Source organism: Populus euphratica, unplaced genomic scaffold (assembly GCF_000495115.2).
Source record: "Populus euphratica unplaced genomic scaffold, PopEup_1.0 scaffold122.1, whole genome shotgun sequence".
In the NCBI taxonomy this organism is placed as follows: Eukaryota; Viridiplantae; Streptophyta; class Magnoliopsida; order Malpighiales; family Salicaceae; genus Populus; species Populus euphratica.
Window position 1 is genome coordinate 394,281 of NW_011499980.1, and position 20,922 is coordinate 415,202.

Consider the following 20,922-nt stretch of genomic DNA (forward strand, 5'->3'; position numbering starts at 1 on the left):
AAAACACGCACTTCATAAAAATCTTTATATTGAAAGATAACATTTGCTAAGTGTATATTGGTATCAAAATCAAGCAAGCTATAATCACAGCGTATTGAATATTATTCTATGGACTCATGCCTTTAAAGTATGGGCTTCATAGTAATGTTGAAGCATGTGTTGTTAATATCTTCAAGCCAAAACTAGAATACCATGAGAATTAATCAATATTAACTTTGCAGAATGTTCTCTCCCCTACACTCGACAAGAAGAAGCCTTTTATATATTGCCATACAAGAGTCTACATAGAAGGTTAATAGCTTTAGTAAAGACATTAGTTATTCGGAGATCAGAAGATATGTGAAGAGATATCACTTGATTGTTTAAGATGTTAAGAATAGAATGATAATCAATCTCAATATATTTGGTGTGTTCATAGAAAACAGGATTGGTGGCAATCTGAATAGTACTAGTATTATCAGCATGAAGTGGGGTAGAGATGACTTGAGGAAACCCAAGCTCTTTGAGAAGACTGCACAAGCATATAATTTCAGAACAAGTAATAGACATGGTATGATACTCAGCCTCAGTTGAGGATTTAGAAACACAATCTTGTTTCTTACATTTCCAAGAAATTAAGACATTAATTAAAAACATACACCAACCTGTAATAGATTGACGTGTATCCAGACACCCAGCCCAATTAGTATCATTATAGGCAACAAGTTGAAAAAAGGAGTCAATAGGGAAGAACAACCCATGATTAGGTCAGCCTCGAAGATAGTAGTTGACGCGTTGAACTGCAACAAGATAGAGATGCTAAGGAGAAGACATAAACTAACTGATCTAATGGACAACATAAGATATATCAGGTCGAGTAGTGGTCAAGTATATAAGATTTCCAACTAGGTTCCTATGGAAAGTAGGATCATTTAGTAAGTCCCCTTCATCTTTTCTATATTTGACATTTACTTCCATAGAAGTATTAACAGAAGAAGTATCCTCTAAACCAGCCAATGTGATAAGATCTTAAATATACTTATGCTGATTTATGAAAATACTATTGGGTCGGTGATGAACTTCTAATCCTAAGAAGTATGTGAGCTGATCAAGATCTTTTATAAGAAAAGTTGCATGTAATTGCTACTAAAGCTTATTAATCAAACCACAATCAGTGCCATTAATGATAATATCATCCAAATAAACCAACAAAAGGACTATACTTGACACAGATGTGTGGAAGAAGAGAGAAAGATCATACTGACTTTGTGTAAAACTGAATGAAAGAATTGTACTACGAAACTTCTCAAACCAAGCTCGGGGAGACTATTTAAGCCCATATAAAGAACATCTTAGTTTACAGATATTGTGAGGAGAAGAAGTAATCATACTAGAGGGAAGCTTCATCATACTAGAGGGAAGCTTCATGTAAATCTCTTCATAGAGATCACCATGAAGAAAGGCATCCTTTACATCCATTTGATGCAATTGCCATGACTATGAAGCTAAGATGGTTCAAACCGTGGTCATTTTGGCAATAGAAGAAAATGTCTCCTCATATTCAACCCTATATTCCTGCTTGTTCAGAGCTACGAGGCGAGCTTTGTAACGTTCTAAAGACGCATCAGAATGTAGTTTTATAGAGAAGACCTATTTACTCATAATAGGTTTGACCGTAAAAGGACAAGGAACAATATCCCAAGTATGATTCTCCTCAAGTGCTTGAAGTTCTTCTTGTATTGTATTTTACCAACATGTATGTTCTATGGCCTGTTTGTAACAAGAGGGAATGAAAATAATGGATAAAGTAGTGACAAGAGAGACAAGAGTAAAAAATCCATACCAATTAGGGGGTTGAGAAAGACGAGTAAACTAACAAAGAGTGGTAGAAATAGGAGCAGGATCAGGCACCGGGTCAAGATCAGAAAGGGGCACAAGGAAAATGGAATCAAATTCATGTCAACGACGTCTTTGATAAAAAAAAAAAAAACCAAGTCTAAACCTTTCCACCATTGTTGTGGAATCAGAAAAACTAGGCAAAAGAGGTAAAGATGCACATGGCAATTCAACATGAAATGAAAAGAAATATTGATTTTCGAAGAAAATCACATTCCTAGAAACTCGTATACGACAAGCATAAGAATCATAACAAACATAATCCTTTTAAGGGATAGCATAACCAAGAAAAACATACTTAACAAATTGAGCAATAAGTTTATGTCATTCATAAGCAAGGAGATGCACAAAACAAACACAACTAAATATACGAAGATCAGAATATAAAGGAGAATGACCAAATAACTTAAAGAAAGGAGAAACATTATTTAATGTAAGAGAAGGTAAACGATTAATCAAAATGAATTGAAGTAGAAAGAGTTTCACACAAAAAACGAGGAACAGATGATTCAAGTAAGAGAGTTCTTACTATATCAAAAAGGTGACAATTTTTTCTCTCAGCTACACTGTTTTGTTGTGGTGTCGAAGGACAAGAATGTTGAGAGATGATTCCTTTACTTTAAAGAAAGCCTTGAAACTCATTAGACATGTATTCACTGCCTAATTCAAAGCGTAAGACTTTGATGCTGATAGAAAATTGAGTTTCAAGAAGTGTAAGAAATCGCGTAAAAACTGAAAAAACTTCAGCTTTAGCTCGGAGAAAGTAAACCCATGTAAAATGATTAAAGTCATCAATGAAAGTAACAAAGTATTTGTGATAAGTATGAGAAACAACAGGTGCAATCCCCTAAACATCACTATGAATAATATCAAAACATTTGGAGGCACGAGATGCATGATGAGGAAAAGGTAAAACTTTACTTTTGCCAAGTTTGCATGATGTACAATCAAAAGAAAGATAAAGGGAAGAACATGTTTTATGTCCCAATAATCCAAAATTAATTAAAGTGCGAAGTATATTAGAGTTTAGATGGCTTAGACATTTATGCCATCTTTTATTTTCAGAAACAATAAAATTACATGCAAAGGAAAGTAAAGGAAAACTAGAAATACTGGTGGAATGAGAAATATAAAGAGGAAAGAGTCATCCCATTTTATGCCCCTTTGCGATCATTTTCTTTGACACTTGATCCTGTACAACATAACTAAAATAGAAGAAATGAACATCACAATTATTATCAGCCAATTGACCAACAGAAATAAGATTTGTGGAGAGGTTAGAAGACATAAAAACATCAATTAAGAAAGAAGAAAGATCAATAACAACACTAATAGCAGAGAACTGCCATCAGCGGTACTAATTTTTAGATTTCCATTATAATTTCTGACATTGGAAAGAGAAATGGTAGTATTGGTCATGTGGTTAGAGGCACCAGAGTCTAAATACCATGGCTTAAAAAGAAGTTTATGATTACCTAAGAACCCAAGAGTAGAAATGATCATTTGTTGTACCATTTTAGGAATAAGAGTGTTCGGGTTTGCTAAGCCTGTAGGAGTAAGAATAGGAACAATAGGTGAGGCAATAGGTAATGCAGCAGAACCAGAGGCACCAATGGAGGCATGATAAGCAGTTCCTTGTTTCCTTTCAGGTCGAATGAGACAAGCAAAAATGATATGACCATGTTTCTTATAGTAGTTGCAGAATTTCTTAGGGCAATCCCGAGCAATATGACCAAAGCCTTTACAACTAAAACATTGAACCACACATATATTTCTACCTTTATTTCTCTCATGTACTGCATAAGCCATAGAAATAGGTGCACCAACATTTGCCCTATGTTTCATAGCCACCTGAGTTATGATACGCAACTCCTCACGAAGAAGTTCACTCAAACAGACATCTAAAGATGGTATAGGATAACAAGTCATCAAATTAGAGCATGCAATTTCAAAATTAGAATGGAGCTTCATCAAGAATTGATCTCTCTTACTTGTGTCTTGCACTGCTTGAACGATAGAAAAAGCTGCAGTAGAAACATTAGCATAAACAATATTTAAATAATTAGCCCAAAAATTTTGAAAATCAGAAAAGTATTCCTCAATAAAGAGACTTCCTTATATGAAGTTAGTGATCTCATATTCTAATTGAAAACACCGAGCTGTGTTATCCTGATTATAAACCTTATTTAGATAATTCCACATTGCAGTAGCAGTTTTATAAGGTCTCAAATTGAGAACAAAAGAAGGTTCTATTGAGTTAAGGATCAGGTCATAACCCGAGCATCCATGATTTCCTATCTAGATAAAGCATCGGCATCTGTAGGTGTAGGATTGCTCTCATTAATATGCCCCTATAATTATTTTCCTTGAACGAATAATTGAAATTGAAACTCCCAAGCAGCATAATTTTTTTGAAACAAGTCTAGCTTATCGAAAGACATGATAAAGCTAAAAAGAAATAGATTTTGAAACTAAAACTGACAGGGAATTAGTGTAATGGAAAAGGGATACACACCAGATTCTAAAATCAAGAGTTGCCGAGAATAGCAGTAAAAAGACTGATCTGAAACTACAGAGAATAGCAGCAAAAAACCAAGATCTGAAATAGCCAAGAGTTGCACTAGAAACCCACAACCTGAAACGAAGAATGATTCTGAAACTACCGAGAACACCACCAAAGAAGGAAGATCTGAAGCTGCCAAAAATAACACTAGAGAAACACGATAGTTTTGCAGATTTCAAAACCAAGAACTGTCAAGAATAGCAGCAGAGAAAACAAGAATAACACAAAGTTGGAAATAAAGATCCAACAACCACTCCTTCTCTCTCGCCTGCACAATTTCCATCGGAAGTAATATGAAAAAGATGGGTCCAAGATAAGTAAGGCAAAAACAGCAAAAGTTAAAGGAAAATTCAAGACAGGGGCAAGTAAAGATTTGAAAGAAGCAGCCAAAACTAGAGTAACAAGAGAGTTAATCAATTTGTTAACTATGTAGAATACTCCCCACACCCACATCCCCCCCCGCACCCGGCAAGAAGAAGCCTTTTATACATTGCCATACAAGAAGTCTACATAGAAGGTTATTTTGCTATACAATAAGTCCATGATAAGATAACATAATCTTTGATAGTTAATATTAAGATTCCTATACATATATGGTAACATATGTCGCGCAGCAGCTTATCCTGATATATAAAATTTGGTGTGAAAAATAACCAATCAAACCCTAGGTCCAGAGCCCCCACAATCCCATTGGTTAATGCACCTACAAAACCAAATTCTCCAATCTTTTAGCATCCCAAGAAAACAACACCAGTTCCAGTTATCTTGTCATCCTATAATTCTGTTCTGCAGTTAAAAATCCCGTACTACACCACAAAGCCTCTTCTGTTATTTAACTCTTCGAAGTACCACGTTGTCTCTGCCCAACTTGTTTATTTGGCAATTGCTGCAATGAATGAATCAGAACTCCAAGAAAATGATCATGATGATGAGTCAATCCCTGGTAGGAATGAATTTCTTCGATTTGTTTACGAGAGCTATGTGGATTCGCTGAGTCTCTGTAATGCACTAAAATGTTGCCTGCTGAAATTTGTCATAAATGTAGCTGACAAGGTATTCATGGATCAAAAATTCTCGGAAAGAAGTTCATTTGGCAGTGACATTGGGCAGCACACATCACCGTGTGTTCTTCGCCGGAGTTTTTCAGGTGAAAGCTGGAAGGATCGGGGCTCTAGTTCAAAGGGCTGTCAGGTTTATGGAGAATATGCTTTTGAACAGAAAGGTAAAAATAGTGGTACCTTGCAAGAGAAGGAAATGGAAAGTGCTAAAATGGGCACTGTCACTGATGTGCTAGAATCAAGCAAAGATGGGTTCAGCGGTGGTAATGAATGGAACAAAGAGTATGTTGATGTGTCTGAAGTGTTTAATTCTCCTTCAGGAGACTACACTGAACTTCCTTTCAACTTTGTTGCTTTCTTTGCATTAATATTGATGAAATTCATGGGTTTTCAGTTCAATCTTTTGGTTAGTTTTTTCACATTTCCAATTTGGTTATCATACTTTCCTTTCATGTTCTTGATGTTTCCGTTCCAACGATAAGACATGTTAGGGGGTATTTCATGAAGAAACTGTTTAGATGGTGGGGTATTTCTACCAGAAATGTCAGTCAGAAAGTACCGCAGTCGATAGGAAATATAGCAATGAGGTTTGGCTGTGCACTCTTCTGGTCAAGCTATGCATGTCTCATGCTTCTCGGACTGCTAGCATCAGGATTTGTATTTGGGGGTATAGTGATGAGGAACCTGGTTGAGAAGCCTGTCCAGACAACAGAAACCCTGAATTTCGATTACACAAAGACTACTCCCGTAGCTTTCGTGCCCATAATGCCTTTTTCTGTAGTGGTTGATCTTTCTAGCCTAGCAGCTAAAGACAACGCAGAAGCCGGGAAGCAAGTCGGGCCTCATTATTCCTCGTAATCACAAGCTGCCGCTCCTTTTTTTAGCATTCCGAATATTAGCAAAGCATCCATTCTGTCTCCTGAAACTACTTTCTTTGTCTCGAATGATTCACTGCATCGTGCAAAGACTGAATACGTAAAACTCAAACTCATAATTATATTTAATTAATAAAGCTTATGTTGCTATTTCAAATAATCATTTGTTGGGTGAAATCTTAATAAAAAATTTATATTATTTTCTAATAAATCTTTAAATAAAAACTTTTTAAGGTTAGAACTTGTAAAATTCTACTGGTATCTTACATTTAATTTTATAAATTTAATTAGATATAATCAACTATTTCATTATTAAATTTTTTTATTATATTAAAAATTATCTCAATTTAAAAGTTTAAAATATTAAATGAAGTTTTAATATATAATTTATATTTTTCTTTAATAATTTTATACTTTGTAAATATGTGTGTCTTTTGATTTTATTAATAATATAATATTTTATTATTTTATTATCTTTTATATTTATTTAAGTGTATTTTAGATTTGTCAATATTCATTATTTCAAATAATATTTTTTATATTTTATTTTTTATTTTAAAACATTGAGTAAGCGTTTCGTTTTAGTTGAGTGTGAATAGAAACTGAATTTCTAACTAGTTTATGTTTTCAAAACTCAATTGGAGCAGTACATGACACTTTGTTCTCCTACATTCATTCAGGTGAGGGTTGGGTTCCTGTCAGCATAGGGTAAAGTCACTGCAAGTTCAAGTCAGCCATGGATATTGCGGTACAAAAGCCAACCCATCCGTGTAGTCGAAACCATCATTAAGAGTGCTCCAGTCATTGCTGGTTTTGCATCAGAATCTCAGATTCTGAACATAAAAATGGACGAATTCACAGGAGGACTTGAGCCAACTGCCTTCATGAAGGTGATGTTAGAACATCGAGCAGAATACAAAGCCGGTGCTGGCATCCCTGAAATTTACGCAGCTTCACTCTCCTGGAATCTGAACTTCCTCAATTGAAAAGGCTTATCTGGCTATGGAAGAGAACCATTTTTGTATGGATTAGTTTCATCCTGTTTCTGACAGAGATGATGTTTGATTTTGTCTTTTGTAGACCAATAATTATCCCAAGAGGAAGGCCTAACATTCCGTATACTAAAAAGCGACTCTGTCAAACTTCATTTCCTGGTACTAAAGCAACCAAGAATTGAGATTAAGTCTGTCAACTTTGAATAGGAGGATGGTAACAAACGCAAGGAATAAGTTCAGGTTGGGCTCAGCATTCAGCATCTTTGCTGAATCACCTTTACCGATGGCATAACCATGGCAATGTAATAATATAAATAAAACTTGCATAAGGATCTGAATAAGTATTGCAGTCATATTCCATCATTTTTCCCCATTTCAAACCGTGCATAAGTTGAAGATTAATCTAACCAATCTGATAAGAACTTCTCTGTCAAGACCTTTTTTCCTGCTTTCTTCAAAGGGCGAGTAAAAGACATTTTATTTGGCAAAACAGCTGTCTTTTCTGATTGCCTTTGATCAGCGCCATCTAGAATTTAAGACTTGCAAACACTATAAAAATCATTCTAATTTTTTGGTCAAAACAAGTACGCTGCTTCAAATGTCACGTTCAAACGCAAGAATAGTCGACGAATGCTCTTGTTCACCAAAAGAAATACATTGCATGTTCTTTAAAATTTCAGATATTGTGTCCGAAAAGCTGTTAAATGTTGGGAAGCACATAGTTCAAAATGTTGAAGCCATTTCCGGTCCAAGCATGCAATAACTATACATTTCACATCCTTACAAATCCAACTCCTCCGTCTCAAAGATCTCTCACTGTTGTCTTGTACATGCCCTGCATAAATGGGAAAAAAAATGAGAGAGAATACACCATTAGATTCTTATCGAAGTTGCAAGAATGAACAAGGAAATGCTTAACCTCTCCTCCACTTCCTACTGTTGTATTCCATGGCTTCATACAAAATTAAAGAGGATAAAAGTGACAGCAAAAGAAAAGGGGAAGAGAAGAGGAGACACGAATGAAAGGCAGTAAGACAACATGTAGTGGATGAATAACCTTTTTCCATCCCTTCTTATAGGAGCTGTGGTCCCATGGGATAAGTTGCAAGAACCATACCTGCTTCAGCAGCATTTTTCCCATGGTAGCGATGCCTAGAAATACACATTTTCAGAAAACTTATCAGGCTACCTTTTTAATGATCTAAAACAAAGATTTGTCCATGGATACAATGCTTCTCCAAATGGAGAATAAATGCGTTCCCTGTAGTTACTGCTTTTCGTGGTAGGTGGATACGGGTAACTTGGACCGAAGAACTGACATAATTCCCGTGTCATTGACAATCACAGCTAATTTCTGTATAGGTTTAACTACAGTGGAAGTTAAACTTGGACACCATAATGGGTTTTAGATTTCGGAAAATTATGAGCAAGCAAGTGGAACGAATATTATTCTTGAATTTTTAGATTTATTAATCTGAAATTACCAGAAATTTTAACATCAAAGCAAAAGCAGTTAGTAAATTAGATTGGTTGATTGGCCGCCCAACAATTTTCTCTCCTTTTTTTTTTTAGATTTTGAACGAATATTATTCTAGAATTTTTTAGATTTATTAATCTGAAATTATCAGTAGAGATTTTAACATCAAAACTAAAACTATTAGTAAATGAGGTTGGGTAGACTGGCAACCCAACAACCTTCTCTCCTTTTTTATTTTTTTCTTAGCTTGTGTCAAAACAGATTCAACCTATCTCTTCCTTAATTGAAAGAGATTAGAGGCAGCAAGATGTAATCATTCACATCCTATATGCCTCATTTAGAGGGGGGAAAATAGGGGAATGGGTGTAGGTTATAGCAGGAAAAAAATTATATAGTACATGGGTTGCATGCTAGCTATACACGGTGGTGGTGGTGAGCACAAACTGGCAGAGAAATTGGCAGTTATAGTAGCGTAAAGAAGGATGAAAGACTGGTTGATAAAGCTACGGAGAGAGGCTGATTTTTCTCAATTTTGACCTTAGATTTCTTAATGCCCAGTACTGGAAATCCATCTTTATTTATAATGGTAGAAAAGAAACACTTTGTCTCTTGGAACTAATCTTAGCCTTTGATTTAAATTAAAAGAATCTCAATTAATTTTTAGTTCAAAGTTGTCATTATGGCCCTAAAAAGTTGGTAACTAGAGGCTACTGAATTGGTATTTTTAAAATATTTTTAAAATGATGTTATGATAATTATAGTTGTAAATATAGTTAGTTGACGAGATCTATTTTAGAGTGTAATATAATATCAGGTGATCATAATGATGCATAGTTTATCTAATTTAATAGGAAAAGAAATATTGAATGTTTTTAAAAAGTAGTTACTGTGCAACTTTTTCTAATAAAAAGTATGGAGTGATGAACAGTAATCAGACTATATGTTGTTGGTTTGTCTATTTTTTATCTTCAAAATGATGTTATTTTGACTTTAGAGTTTTAATTTAAGAATTTAGTTAAAGTTCAATTTAGTTTTTTAGCTATTAATTATTTTAATTATCTAATTGATTTGAAACTTTTAATTTTATACAATTTCATCTTTATCAAATTTTAATATCAACTTCAAATTTCAATGCCTTTTTTAATTTAATCCTTGATTTTAAGTTTTTTTAATTTAGCATCTAATTGACCATTAAACTTTTAATTCTTTTTAATTTCTCTATTGATTTCAGCCAATTAAACCCCTAGAGTTTGTTGTCTCTTTTAAAAAGGTTCTAGATTGTAGATTTCTTTAATTTCATCTCTAATTGACTATTAAATTTTTAATTTTATTCAATTTCACTTCTAATTTCAACCAATTAAATCTCTAAAGTTCAATGCTTCTTTTAAAAAGATTTTTTATTGTGAATTTCTTCAATTTAACCACTAATTGATCTTAAACTTCTCATTTTCTTACAATTTTACAATTGATTTAAACCAATTGACTTTATAAAAATTAAATATGATCCTTTTAAAATTCTAATTTTTCCAATAAAATTCAAATTAGACTCTCAAACTTAACTTAATTGTTCACTAATTAAATTTCTAATAAAATTAATTTAATTTATTTAAAGTATAATTAGATCCTTACATTGAATTAAATCATTTAATTTAACCCAAATTAATTTTTAAATATAATTAAACTTTTAATTTAACCCATAATTAAATTAAATTAGCTTATTAAAAATCTAATTATGTCCTTACATTTAATTTTTATGTGAATTTATTTAATAATAATTTAATTTAACTTTAATGCATTTTAAACATACATTTTTGTAATTTTAGATACAATAAAGTACAAGTAAATTCTCAATTCATTCAAAATTACAACTTGAAACCCTCTATATTTGAAATCCTCCCTAGCCTAATTTTGTCAAAATACTATTCTTATTCTTATTATTATTATTATTATTATTATTTAAATTTTTATATTTTAAAACATAAAAAAAAAAAATAGAGGAATAACCTGGTTATGAGAATAAAGATATTACAAATTTAACATCAAAATCTAAAATTATATTTACATAATTTTGGGGTGTGGTTCGTAGACAAACCGTTCTTCACCACGTAAATACTTCTTCTGGTCGTTTCTTTCTTGTTCTTTTTCTTTTTTCTCTGGCTTATCATCATCCGAAAACAAATCCTCTTCGCGCCAAGTCGTGGCCACTCAAAGGATAATTAACTTTCAATCACTCTTCTTGATTTCAGTAAATAAATGAAATCGAAAATCCAAAAGGAAAAGGAAAACCCTATCATTATCTTGATAATTTTTAACTAGTTTGAAGGAACTTGGACATTATCTGGAGCTGAAAAGGTCAATTTATAGCAGAATCGAATCAAAATCTATATAATGTCACCCTCCTTTCTATTTCAGAAAACAAAACTACATGCCAACATGGGAGGGAAGAAGGGAAACGTATGATTGATGCAAAAACAGTCAGGTATACACAAGTGGGAAAACAAAACTACATGCCAAAATGAGAGGGAAGATGGGAAAAGTATGGTTGATGCAAAAACAGTCAGGTATACACATGTGGGGTAGGTATCATATGGTTAAAAGCATGGTGGCTATTTACAATTCAACTAACATGATATGCGGGGGAAATCAATCAAAACTCAACACCGCTATTTATCTGAACAGAAAAGGAAGGTTGGCCAACATTAGAGAGAGGAGTATCGAGTCTCACAGCCAGTCCTGAGCTCCCCACATTACCATTCCACTTAGACCTGCCAATCTGCAATAGGAAACAAAAAAGGAAGGGATGTTAGACAATGATGAATAAATAACACCCGCAGTTCGATATTTACCCGCAATCATCAACGTCTAAATGTCAGGATCAATTACCTGCAATCATCAACGTCTAAATGTCAGGATCAATGATCCATTAAACATTACCATGACAAAATGATATTAAACAAAAAAACAAACCATTTAATTGAAAATTGAAGTAAAAGTTCAGTTATTGTCTGGTTTCACAACCATATTAATTGCTGCACATCAGTTGTTAGAACCTACTCACTAGAATTTAGCCCTTCCATCTAGATGTAGTGCAACTAATAAGTGCTGATGAGACACAGTTAAATCTATGCACTCAGCATCTGTTAAAAAAGTTTTATTGTTGTCACAAAAGAAATTCATATTTTCATATTCAATTGTTGCTTTCATAAAGTAGTCTGAATACAAGACATTTTAACAGGTAGGAGAAGATTCCCCATATTAATGGCCTCCTGATTATATCAAATTACAGTTTGACTTGTGGGATTTCATAGATATTTCCTGAACTTTCACTCTCGTGTCAACCTGTGCCCAAATATTTCAAAATATTACATGTCAACCTGAAAGTCTCACTTAATAGATGACTTCAGATTGATTGCCTTCCGAAGGTAAGAAGTGTTTAATAGCTTCGGGGGGAAACTGCAAATATCAACCTGAACTTTCAATACAGAAAAAGATATGCATTTTAAGGACCAAGAAGCATCTTAGGGAAGGTAGCATCTAATAGAACTCCATTAATTATTATGATGATGTAATGAAAAAAAACTAGAAGAAAGAAGAAAGAAGAAGAAAGAAACAAAACTTCAAGATCATAGTTGATTCCACAATGCAAGGGTCCAAAGCCATGCATAGCAAGACTGTAGGCAATGAATAGAATCCCAGTATGAGGAGCATATGGCATAGATGTGAATGATAATGAGACATGCAATCCAAAAACAGAGTGTGTTTACAACTATTTTGTCCAGCAAATGCATGCTTCTAACAACACAGCATAGCTCCACAGCGAAACATGGTGAAAGATGATGATAGGACAAAAATCAGAACAAGATCTCCTCCTCATTAAGGCATCCATTGTCTTCTTTTTTTTTCTTGAATTCTGTTGGTGGAGATTTGTGCTCTCTTTCTATTATGTTCCAGAGTTGTTTCGCAGATGCAAATTGGCAACCAAAAGATATGGGGCAATTAGATCCAGAGTATAATACTCAAATATTGCTATTTGAAATCAGAGAAAGCTTGGGGTGTTATGGATTGCGAAGGAGATTGAATAGTAGATAAATGTAGAAGATTCTGTACTTTCCAAATAAACAGGAAAATAAGAGGATGATTATTTAGGTTTGGGAAAAACTAAAGGTACTTAAAAGCATTCAAAGAAAAGGTGGTGATTTGTTTCTGATGAAAATGGTTTTGCATTTTTGCACTCAAGTAACCAATTGAAAATAGCTTCTTCATTTTATTTTATTTTTTTAGTTTGTGCACGGGTTCACTCCAGAGGATTATGACAAAGGACTGCCAAATATGGGAAGATTAATATTTTCACAATCAGGTGTTCCAGATACAACCAGCAAACAGGATGGTGAATTGATGGTTTGTCTTTTAGTTCATTGCTCTTACAGGGAATTCTAACATTCTAACCAGTCAACTCTTTGATAACAGTTGGACTCGTAAACTGTATCCCTTCATTTTAATGTGGATTATCGGGTTGGAAGGGAACAGCATATTTCCAATGGCATGAAGGGTGCATGAGATTAACCAGCGTTTCCTTAGATTCTTTCAGTCTCAATGAAGATAATTCCCAGTGCTTTCCATTGTTATCTATATTTTGGGATTTGTTATCCTACCATTTATTTGATTTTCAAGAACAGCTAGGTGCAAACTTCCCATGTACCTGGGTCCCATTCTGTCAAGTAAAAAAGAAAAGGATGGACCAAGAAACCAAAGATTCTACCAAGCAGAGATGTATAATCCAGATAAAAAGATATGGATCAACAGCAGATAATGGAACATCACAGCTTACCGATAGTGATGCAAATGCAGAAGGGTGCATCGTTGCAGCACAGCCACATATCAGATTCAGATGGTCATTCACTGAGTGAATCAGTTCTGCATGCAAACCAGGATTGCTTCCACCAAAAGTGGGGCACAAACTGACAAGATATCATTAAGAGAAGAAAAGGTAATTATATTTACTTACAGTACCATTGATGATGAATAAATTTGCTCGATTTAAAGATACAAAACAAGTGTGAAGTGAAAGTACAAAAGTGAAGGAAGGGAAAACAGGTTCTGCAAACATAGGACCATGTATTTGAATGATAACTGGCAAGTGTATTTTGCCCTCAACAAGACCTATTTTGTTTTACCAGTATTCATGCCTTTTCCAAAAGTCAAACCATTTGTGAGCATGAGATAATTGATATCAGGGTACCATCAGGTCTAGGGAATATCACCAAGTTAACTAAACCCAGTGGTCATGACCCGATAAAACAATCATGTCTTCACATGGACACTTAATTGTTTATGGTGGAGAAATGCTGATTAAAACAACAAAGATTGGTCATAAAAAAAAAAAAAACCCAGGTCCAACATTTGTTTGGCACCATCAAGAAATGCAGACTGGCCCTGGTTTGTGATTGTTTAACCAAGTACTCACGAAATGTGTAACTTTTTCCTGTTGACCAAATTCTTCTGATGCGACTTTATAAGAAGCAGAAAAATAATAGTTGCACTGTCAGAGTCTAATGCAGCATGTTAAATGAATGTTACAGAACAAGCAACCGGGGTTAGCTCTGAAGAAACATTTTCTACTTCTTTCTGGCTTCAGTTTACTATTTTTGGATGAAAACAGTGTTCAGTTATCTCTCGATGAAATTATCTATTAGTTTTGAGGGAAACTGGTGTGCAGTTTACATGTAACACAGCATCAAAATTACCAAATGCACCAGATATGCTATCATTCAGATCTTCAGGCATAATGAGGGCTCAAACTGGCAGTCATAAACACAGAGGACACCTTTTTTTAGGTTCACCACTGTTGCTTCAGCAAGTCACCAATGCAGGTCATTCAGGTTTTTATTATTTCTGTTTTCCTATTCTTGTATTTCTCCTTTTTTTTTCCTTATTTATGGTTAGTTCTTTGAGTTCACTGGTTTCTGTAGATTGGTCCAGAATTACATATAAACCATACCAAGCTACGAAAGGAACTGCAGGATAACCTGCAATGCAAAAGCTAACAATATAAATAGCAGGATCGGCCTCAGAAACCATGTTTGTTTTCACAGTTACTGAAGCAATTCAAAATTAAAAGGCCAGGGTCAATAATAAGGCAGCTACCCTGCTTGTATCTTCACATGTATGGCAAAACAAAGAGTAATCATAATTTTATTAAACAAATATGAACATTAAAAGTTACCTGAACTGAACAGCTGGCCTCACCATAAGACCAGATCTCTGCCATGCTAAAGAATGTGCAAAACCCAATGTAAACGATTTGTCAGGCCATTGTACCATCGGTGTGATGCGTGTTCCCCACTTATTCTGATAAATTATTCAAAACAACAGGCTTTAGTCCCCACCAAAATTAATGCAGAAAAATCCACTGGTATATCCTGAAATCATCAAGTACTCGCTGACAAGTTCAAAACCTGACCTTACGAGAGAAGCTGAATCTCATTTCCCCAGGATATTGCCCCTGAGCTTGGAGAAGACCTCCGCAAAGAGGTACAATAGCACTGGTAGACAGTCCTTCACCAGATACATAGGTCAATTGCCCATTTGGGAACTGTAAATCTACAAAAGACTGCATGATGAAAGAAACAAGGAGAAGGAAGACAAGAAGAAAGGTCCATGAGAAATCAGCTCCACAAATTTTAAAGATTTAATGCAACAAAAAGACATATTGACTGCATCTTCATGCTTTCATTACAGAGGTTATTGCTTCCGCACTCAACTGGATCACCAGGCAATCGCAAAGCCATGTATAACACTTTTGGGAAAGGTTTCTGCTTGAGGACAGAAGGAGGAAGGATTGCAAGGCTGCTCTGATATTCTTAGTTTTCCCTTTTGAAAATAATTTCCACAAGCTATCCTGCCCCCCACCAAAAACTAAAATCTGAATTTGGGATTCAGCCTAGTTTAATAGAGAGTTAAGTTCCATTCACATCCCTGCTTTGCTCCACTTCCCCTTCCTAAGAAATTTTTGCTTCATATGGAGAAGGGGAAATGGCATGATGCTAGTTGAATCTCAAGACAAATGAAAAGGCTACAAATTTTTCCAACTACGAAACTTTGTCCACTGATAAAAATGTTCTTTTTGGGAAAGATGAAAGAAGAAACTTTATTAGAATGGGAAGATTTGTAGAAGAGACATTCAATAGAAAGAACCAGAAACAAGATAACTTATAATTCTGTTGAATACCAGCAAATAACTTCTAAAATTCCTTAAAGCCTTGTAATATTAAGAGGCTAGGAACATTATCCTATCCCACAAAAGTTGCCAGATGCCTCAAAGCCAAAGCATCATGCTTACTGTTTCCCCTTCTTCATTGAATCCACAATATGTAGAATACAGCCTATTGCTTTTGGCTGCCCACACTTAAGCCTCTAGATACAAATATGAAACATAGACTGATTCTGATGCCTTTCATAGCTTAGAAGGAGCTACAACTTACACAAGCTAAAGGATTGAGACAGAGCATTGACATTAACAACCACCTTCTATGCTTTGACCACACAGCTGGACACAGTGAATGCATTCCAGTCTGACAAAAATACAAGAAAAATAGTGCATTAGAAGAACAGATTAATAAAGCAATAATAAAGAGATATCCAAATGCAAAATCTAAAATAGTACAAGGGAAAAACGATTCTCAATGAAATGTTCTATATCAAAATAACAAAAAAAAAATGACACGTCAAATAAAGGCAGGAAACCATGATCAAGAACAGACGACCTTAAGATATGGAAGCTAGAAGATAAAGACTAGGAAGATGGGATATCAGCATATGCACCAAAAATCAACCAATGTCACAAAAAACAAATATAGAAAAACAGTTACCATAAAGCTAACAAAAATACATAGGGAACAAAACGCAATTAATAGGAATAGCTGGAAATCAGTATAACAGCTGGGATTGAGCAAGCAAGAAACATTTAGTGAATACATAAGTTCACTTGTCTACAGCCCATGCCCATTTCTTGTCAAGCTTCAGGTGAAATCTAAAGGTTAAGAGCACATAAGCTTGCTGTATAGATGAGGTTTACCAAAGAATATCCAAAAGCTAGGGAGAATATTGTAACACTTCCATGATGTCTATTTTCACACTTCAATTAAATAAACAGAAAATTGGGCATACCTTCCTATCATACCCATACCAAAGCAAGTGTTGCTTTGAAAGATGCACAGGCAGAAGAAAGGTTGAATCACGCACAATCAACAGAGGTCCAAGCTGGACAAGGAACATAGATGAATTATCATTTCTTGATGTGGAGCTTCCATGTGATGCCTCTACTCTCCATAAATCTCCCCTTGCAACCAAAGAACCCTCAATGTTGTGAGTTCTGCTGTCATAAGTTGAGGTAATGTTTATGGTCCCCTGCATCCAGTGGAAATGAACCATTAAAAGAATGCACAAATGGATTACAATTAAATTCATACTGAAATCCTTGAATTACGTTCAAAATAGCATTAAAAAAAAAAAAATAGTGAGACTTTATTTCCTCTCTAAGGGTTTCTTGATGTTGTTCAAGCCACGCAAAATTTCAATACCAAGCAAAATTCTGTTTTTGACACATTGTGAACCTCTCCTTCAATTGCCTACAATTTGCCTAGATCCCATCAAATAAATGTGATGGTGACCTTGCTATAGAACCATGTCCAAATGGTAATTCTATATATGATCAACCACATTATCTAAGGACAACTATTACGAAGAACCAATGAAAACCACAAGGATACTATCTTCCACTCTAAACTTTTCAAGTCACTCAAGACATTAACTTAAGCACACAGCACAAAACAAAAGTAGATCATGAATGAGATCACAACAAATTGAAGGTCACTAAAATGAAAGCAAGCCAGCATTTGTAAGACAAAGCTAGCAAGGAAGTAAAAAGAAAACTAAAAGAAAACACAAATATCAGCATAAGGAAATTGTGATGCAGGATTTTATTTTTATTTTTATTTTTATTTTTTTGGGAAAATAGATATTTTCCCAATTTAATTTTATGTTTTCCTATTTTTATTTTCTTAATTTGTATTATTATGTTTTTCTAGTTTTTTTCTCTATTTGAAGAGAATAGTTTTCTGCTTTATTTTTCTTATTCGGTATTACTAGGATTTTCTAAATTTTGTTTTCTATATAAAGGGTGTATAATAGCCTTTGGCAAGTGAGACATGGATGAATACAAATTGAATATTTCAGGTGTCTCTTCATAGTTATGGTGTTCTTAGACATTGAGAGTTTTGACTTGTAACAAACCTAACTATCAGTTTATATCATAACCCAATAATTCTTAGTGATTTTGGTTGGAGGTCATAGAAAACATGTATTGCTCATAAATTTTTAGTGGTTAGTTGTTATATGTTGTTGAATAACAATGACTAGAATAAGTCACGGAACACGATGTGCTTATTTAGAAAGGAATGAAAAGGTTCCCTTAAGAAAGAAAGAAAGAAAGAAAAAGTCCAAGAACTAGTGTGTTGTTTCAGTTATTGTTATTGAAAATCTTAATGGTAAGACTCACGATAGGGCAGCTCATCAAAGATGTTATATTAGGGATCCATGATGGGAAAACCAACACAAAGATGTTGGGGATCCATGATGTGGTGGCCCACACAAAAGAATGTTCGTGGTGGACGACATTTTCTAACTAAGGTCTAAACTTTAGGGCAAGTTCCTTCCAACTTGAGGAGACTAATAAAATAAATATTTTCCTAACTTAATTTTATGTTTTTTTATTTTACTATTTCGCATTATTATGTTTTTCTAGTTTTTTTCCTATTTGAAGTGAATAGTTTTCCTATTTTATTTTTTCTATTCAGTATTATTAGAGTTTTCTAGTTTTTTTTTTTTTTTTGGTCTATATAAAAGGTTGTAATAGCCTTTTAGCAAGTTCAACATGGATAAATAAAAATTGAATATTTTGGGGGTCTCTCCATAGTTGTTCTTAGTCTTTGAGGATTTCGACTTATAACAAACTCTGTTATCCTTCACTACCAGCTGCGTCATATTACTTCTAAATTGAAGCACTCTTGCCGAAGAAGAGAGAAGGAAGGTGTCATCTAATCCCCTTTCTTTTAGACACAGCCCTTGCCAAACAAAATGGCATATTGCTTCAAATGCTCCACTACTAACTAGACTGGAGATTGTACTTTGCATCAGCTAAGACTTCTAAAACAACACAAGCTTTCTCAAACAGAAAGTCCTGTTGCTTCAAACGCATCATCGTTTCCAGATAGCCACTACTATCTAGACTGGATAACATCCTATATCTGTGAATTTTCCATCAAGACTACAAAAAGTTGAAAATCAACCAAAGCATCTCCTCCATAAATAACAACGAAGATTTATTCCTAGTCGAGTTCCAAAAGATAATATCACTTCCATACAAACAGTTCAATAGACAATTTAGGCTAAAAATCTGTTAGGTGGTCTATTCCATCAATAGCATTAGAAACTATATACAAATTACATTATTGTATGAAATGAGCACTTCTACGCTAACAAAACATGCACAACTAAATTCTTAGAACACAATAGAATATAAAAATCATTACCTGTGGTTTGCCAAGAAATCCCACACCCTTCAAATTAAACCCACCAATTTCCTCTTCCAACAACTCATCCACTCCACGGCTGCCACCGCCACTATTATCCTCCACAAACCCAAAATCCCTCAACCTCTCTCTAACCAAACCCAACTCTCCCTCCAAACATAGCCCCATCTCACTCCTCTTACCATCCATCCTCAACCCAGGCCCCACGCTCTCCTCCTGCTCCTCCTGCTTAAACGGCACTGGTAATCTCCTAAAAAACTGATGCACCAATCCATTCAAAGCCGCACCAAAATCAGCCCCAGCTTGTCCAATCCTATTTCCAATATCCAAAATAGCCGAAACCCCGTCTATCCCTGAATTATCAGTTAAAACCCCAAAATCATTTTTACTAAAACCATGTCCCGGAAACTCCAGGTCAAAAGGCTTCGATTTTGGAGAGTTCGGCCAAGAAAACGTAGGTGGGTATGTCATATGTGACTGTATAAGGCCTGAAAACCCTTGAGCTAGCCGGTCTGCCAGGTCCTGGCCATGCCTTTGGACCTCTTCCCATGCTTCAAATGATCTTTCTACTGACATTTGGTTTCGAAACTCAAGTATTCATGCGATTTTCACAAATTGGTATTCGACAAATTTACTAAAAACACAAATTTGAAGGCTTTGGAGATTTATTGACAGAAAAATGGTTGAATTTTTATGTGTTAGGTGACAGTTGTAGTTGCAGAAATGTTCACATGAAATATTAATAAACTCAAAACCGCTTCGATATTGAAAGATTTTTATTCCGAAAAGGGGGAAGACATTTTCCAACGATATCAGAAAGACAATTTAAGAAGAAAAAATAAGGAAAAAGGCTGACTTTGAAGCCGAAGCTGAGGTAAAAAAAAAAAGTCCAAAGCTAGTAATTCAAAAGCTGCAAAATTTGAAGCTTGGATTTACACTTAAAAATCATAGCTTTGAGATCAAGATTTCTTTTTTTGAGCTTTAAAAGAAATGAATTTTGGGGTTTGATTTTTAAGGTTTGCTTTGCTCCACCAGAAGAAGTTAGGGATTTGAAAGAGACAATTGGGGATTTTGTGTTTTTTTAAAACATAAAAAGAGAGAGGACTGAAGACACAAGATTTAGCAAGGAAATGATAGGTTGGGGTTTTTTACCAGGGAAAATATACTTAGTGTTTATTTGGTACTTCAAAAATTTTGAGATTTATATTTTATATTTTAAAATTAATTTTTTTAATATTTTTAAATTATTTTGATGCATTAAAAATATTTTTTTATTTCCATATATATTTTAGTATAAAATACTTTTAAAAAAATTATTATTGGTATCTTAAATACCCTATAGCATTTCTTATTTTCAATTAAATATTAAATTAAAAAAATTAAGATATGTAATGATTTTATTATTAAAGTTGCAATTTTCATAGTTATTTTTTAATTTTTTAATTTGATTCTTCAATATTTTTTTTTACAATGTAGTTTTTCTTAGCTCA

At 34.2% G+C, this 20,922-nt stretch overlaps 1 protein-coding gene across 3 annotated transcripts; it reads right to left on the reverse strand.

Annotated features, from left to right (window-relative positions):
* Positions 1-11,188: 11,188 nt before the first annotated feature.
* On the reverse strand, positions 11,189-20,574 carry LOC105139733 (uncharacterized). 3 transcript variants are annotated; one of them, XR_845038.1, is made up of 8 exons: positions 19,433-20,574; positions 17,010-17,249; positions 16,325-16,414; positions 15,304-15,453; positions 15,067-15,191; positions 14,242-14,351; positions 13,672-13,801; positions 11,189-11,616 (listed from the first exon to the last, which is right to left on the reverse strand). XR_845038.1 is itself a non-coding variant. In XM_011046290.1 (7 exons), exons 1-7 carry the CDS (start codon positions 20,006-20,008, stop codon positions 11,491-11,493), a joined length of 1,437 nt encoding a protein of 478 aa, XP_011044592.1. In that variant the 5' UTR covers positions 20,009-20,574; the 3' UTR covers positions 11,201-11,490. The 3 variants fall into 3 exon arrangements, 2 of the variants coding, with proteins under 2 accessions (XP_011044592.1, XP_011044593.1); XM_011046290.1 differs by lacking the exon at positions 14,242-14,351 and having other exon boundaries at positions 11,201-11,616; XM_011046291.1 differs by lacking the exons at positions 11,189-11,616; positions 13,672-13,801; positions 14,242-14,351 and adding an exon at positions 14,358-14,869.
* Positions 20,575-20,922: the final 348 nt, after the last annotated feature.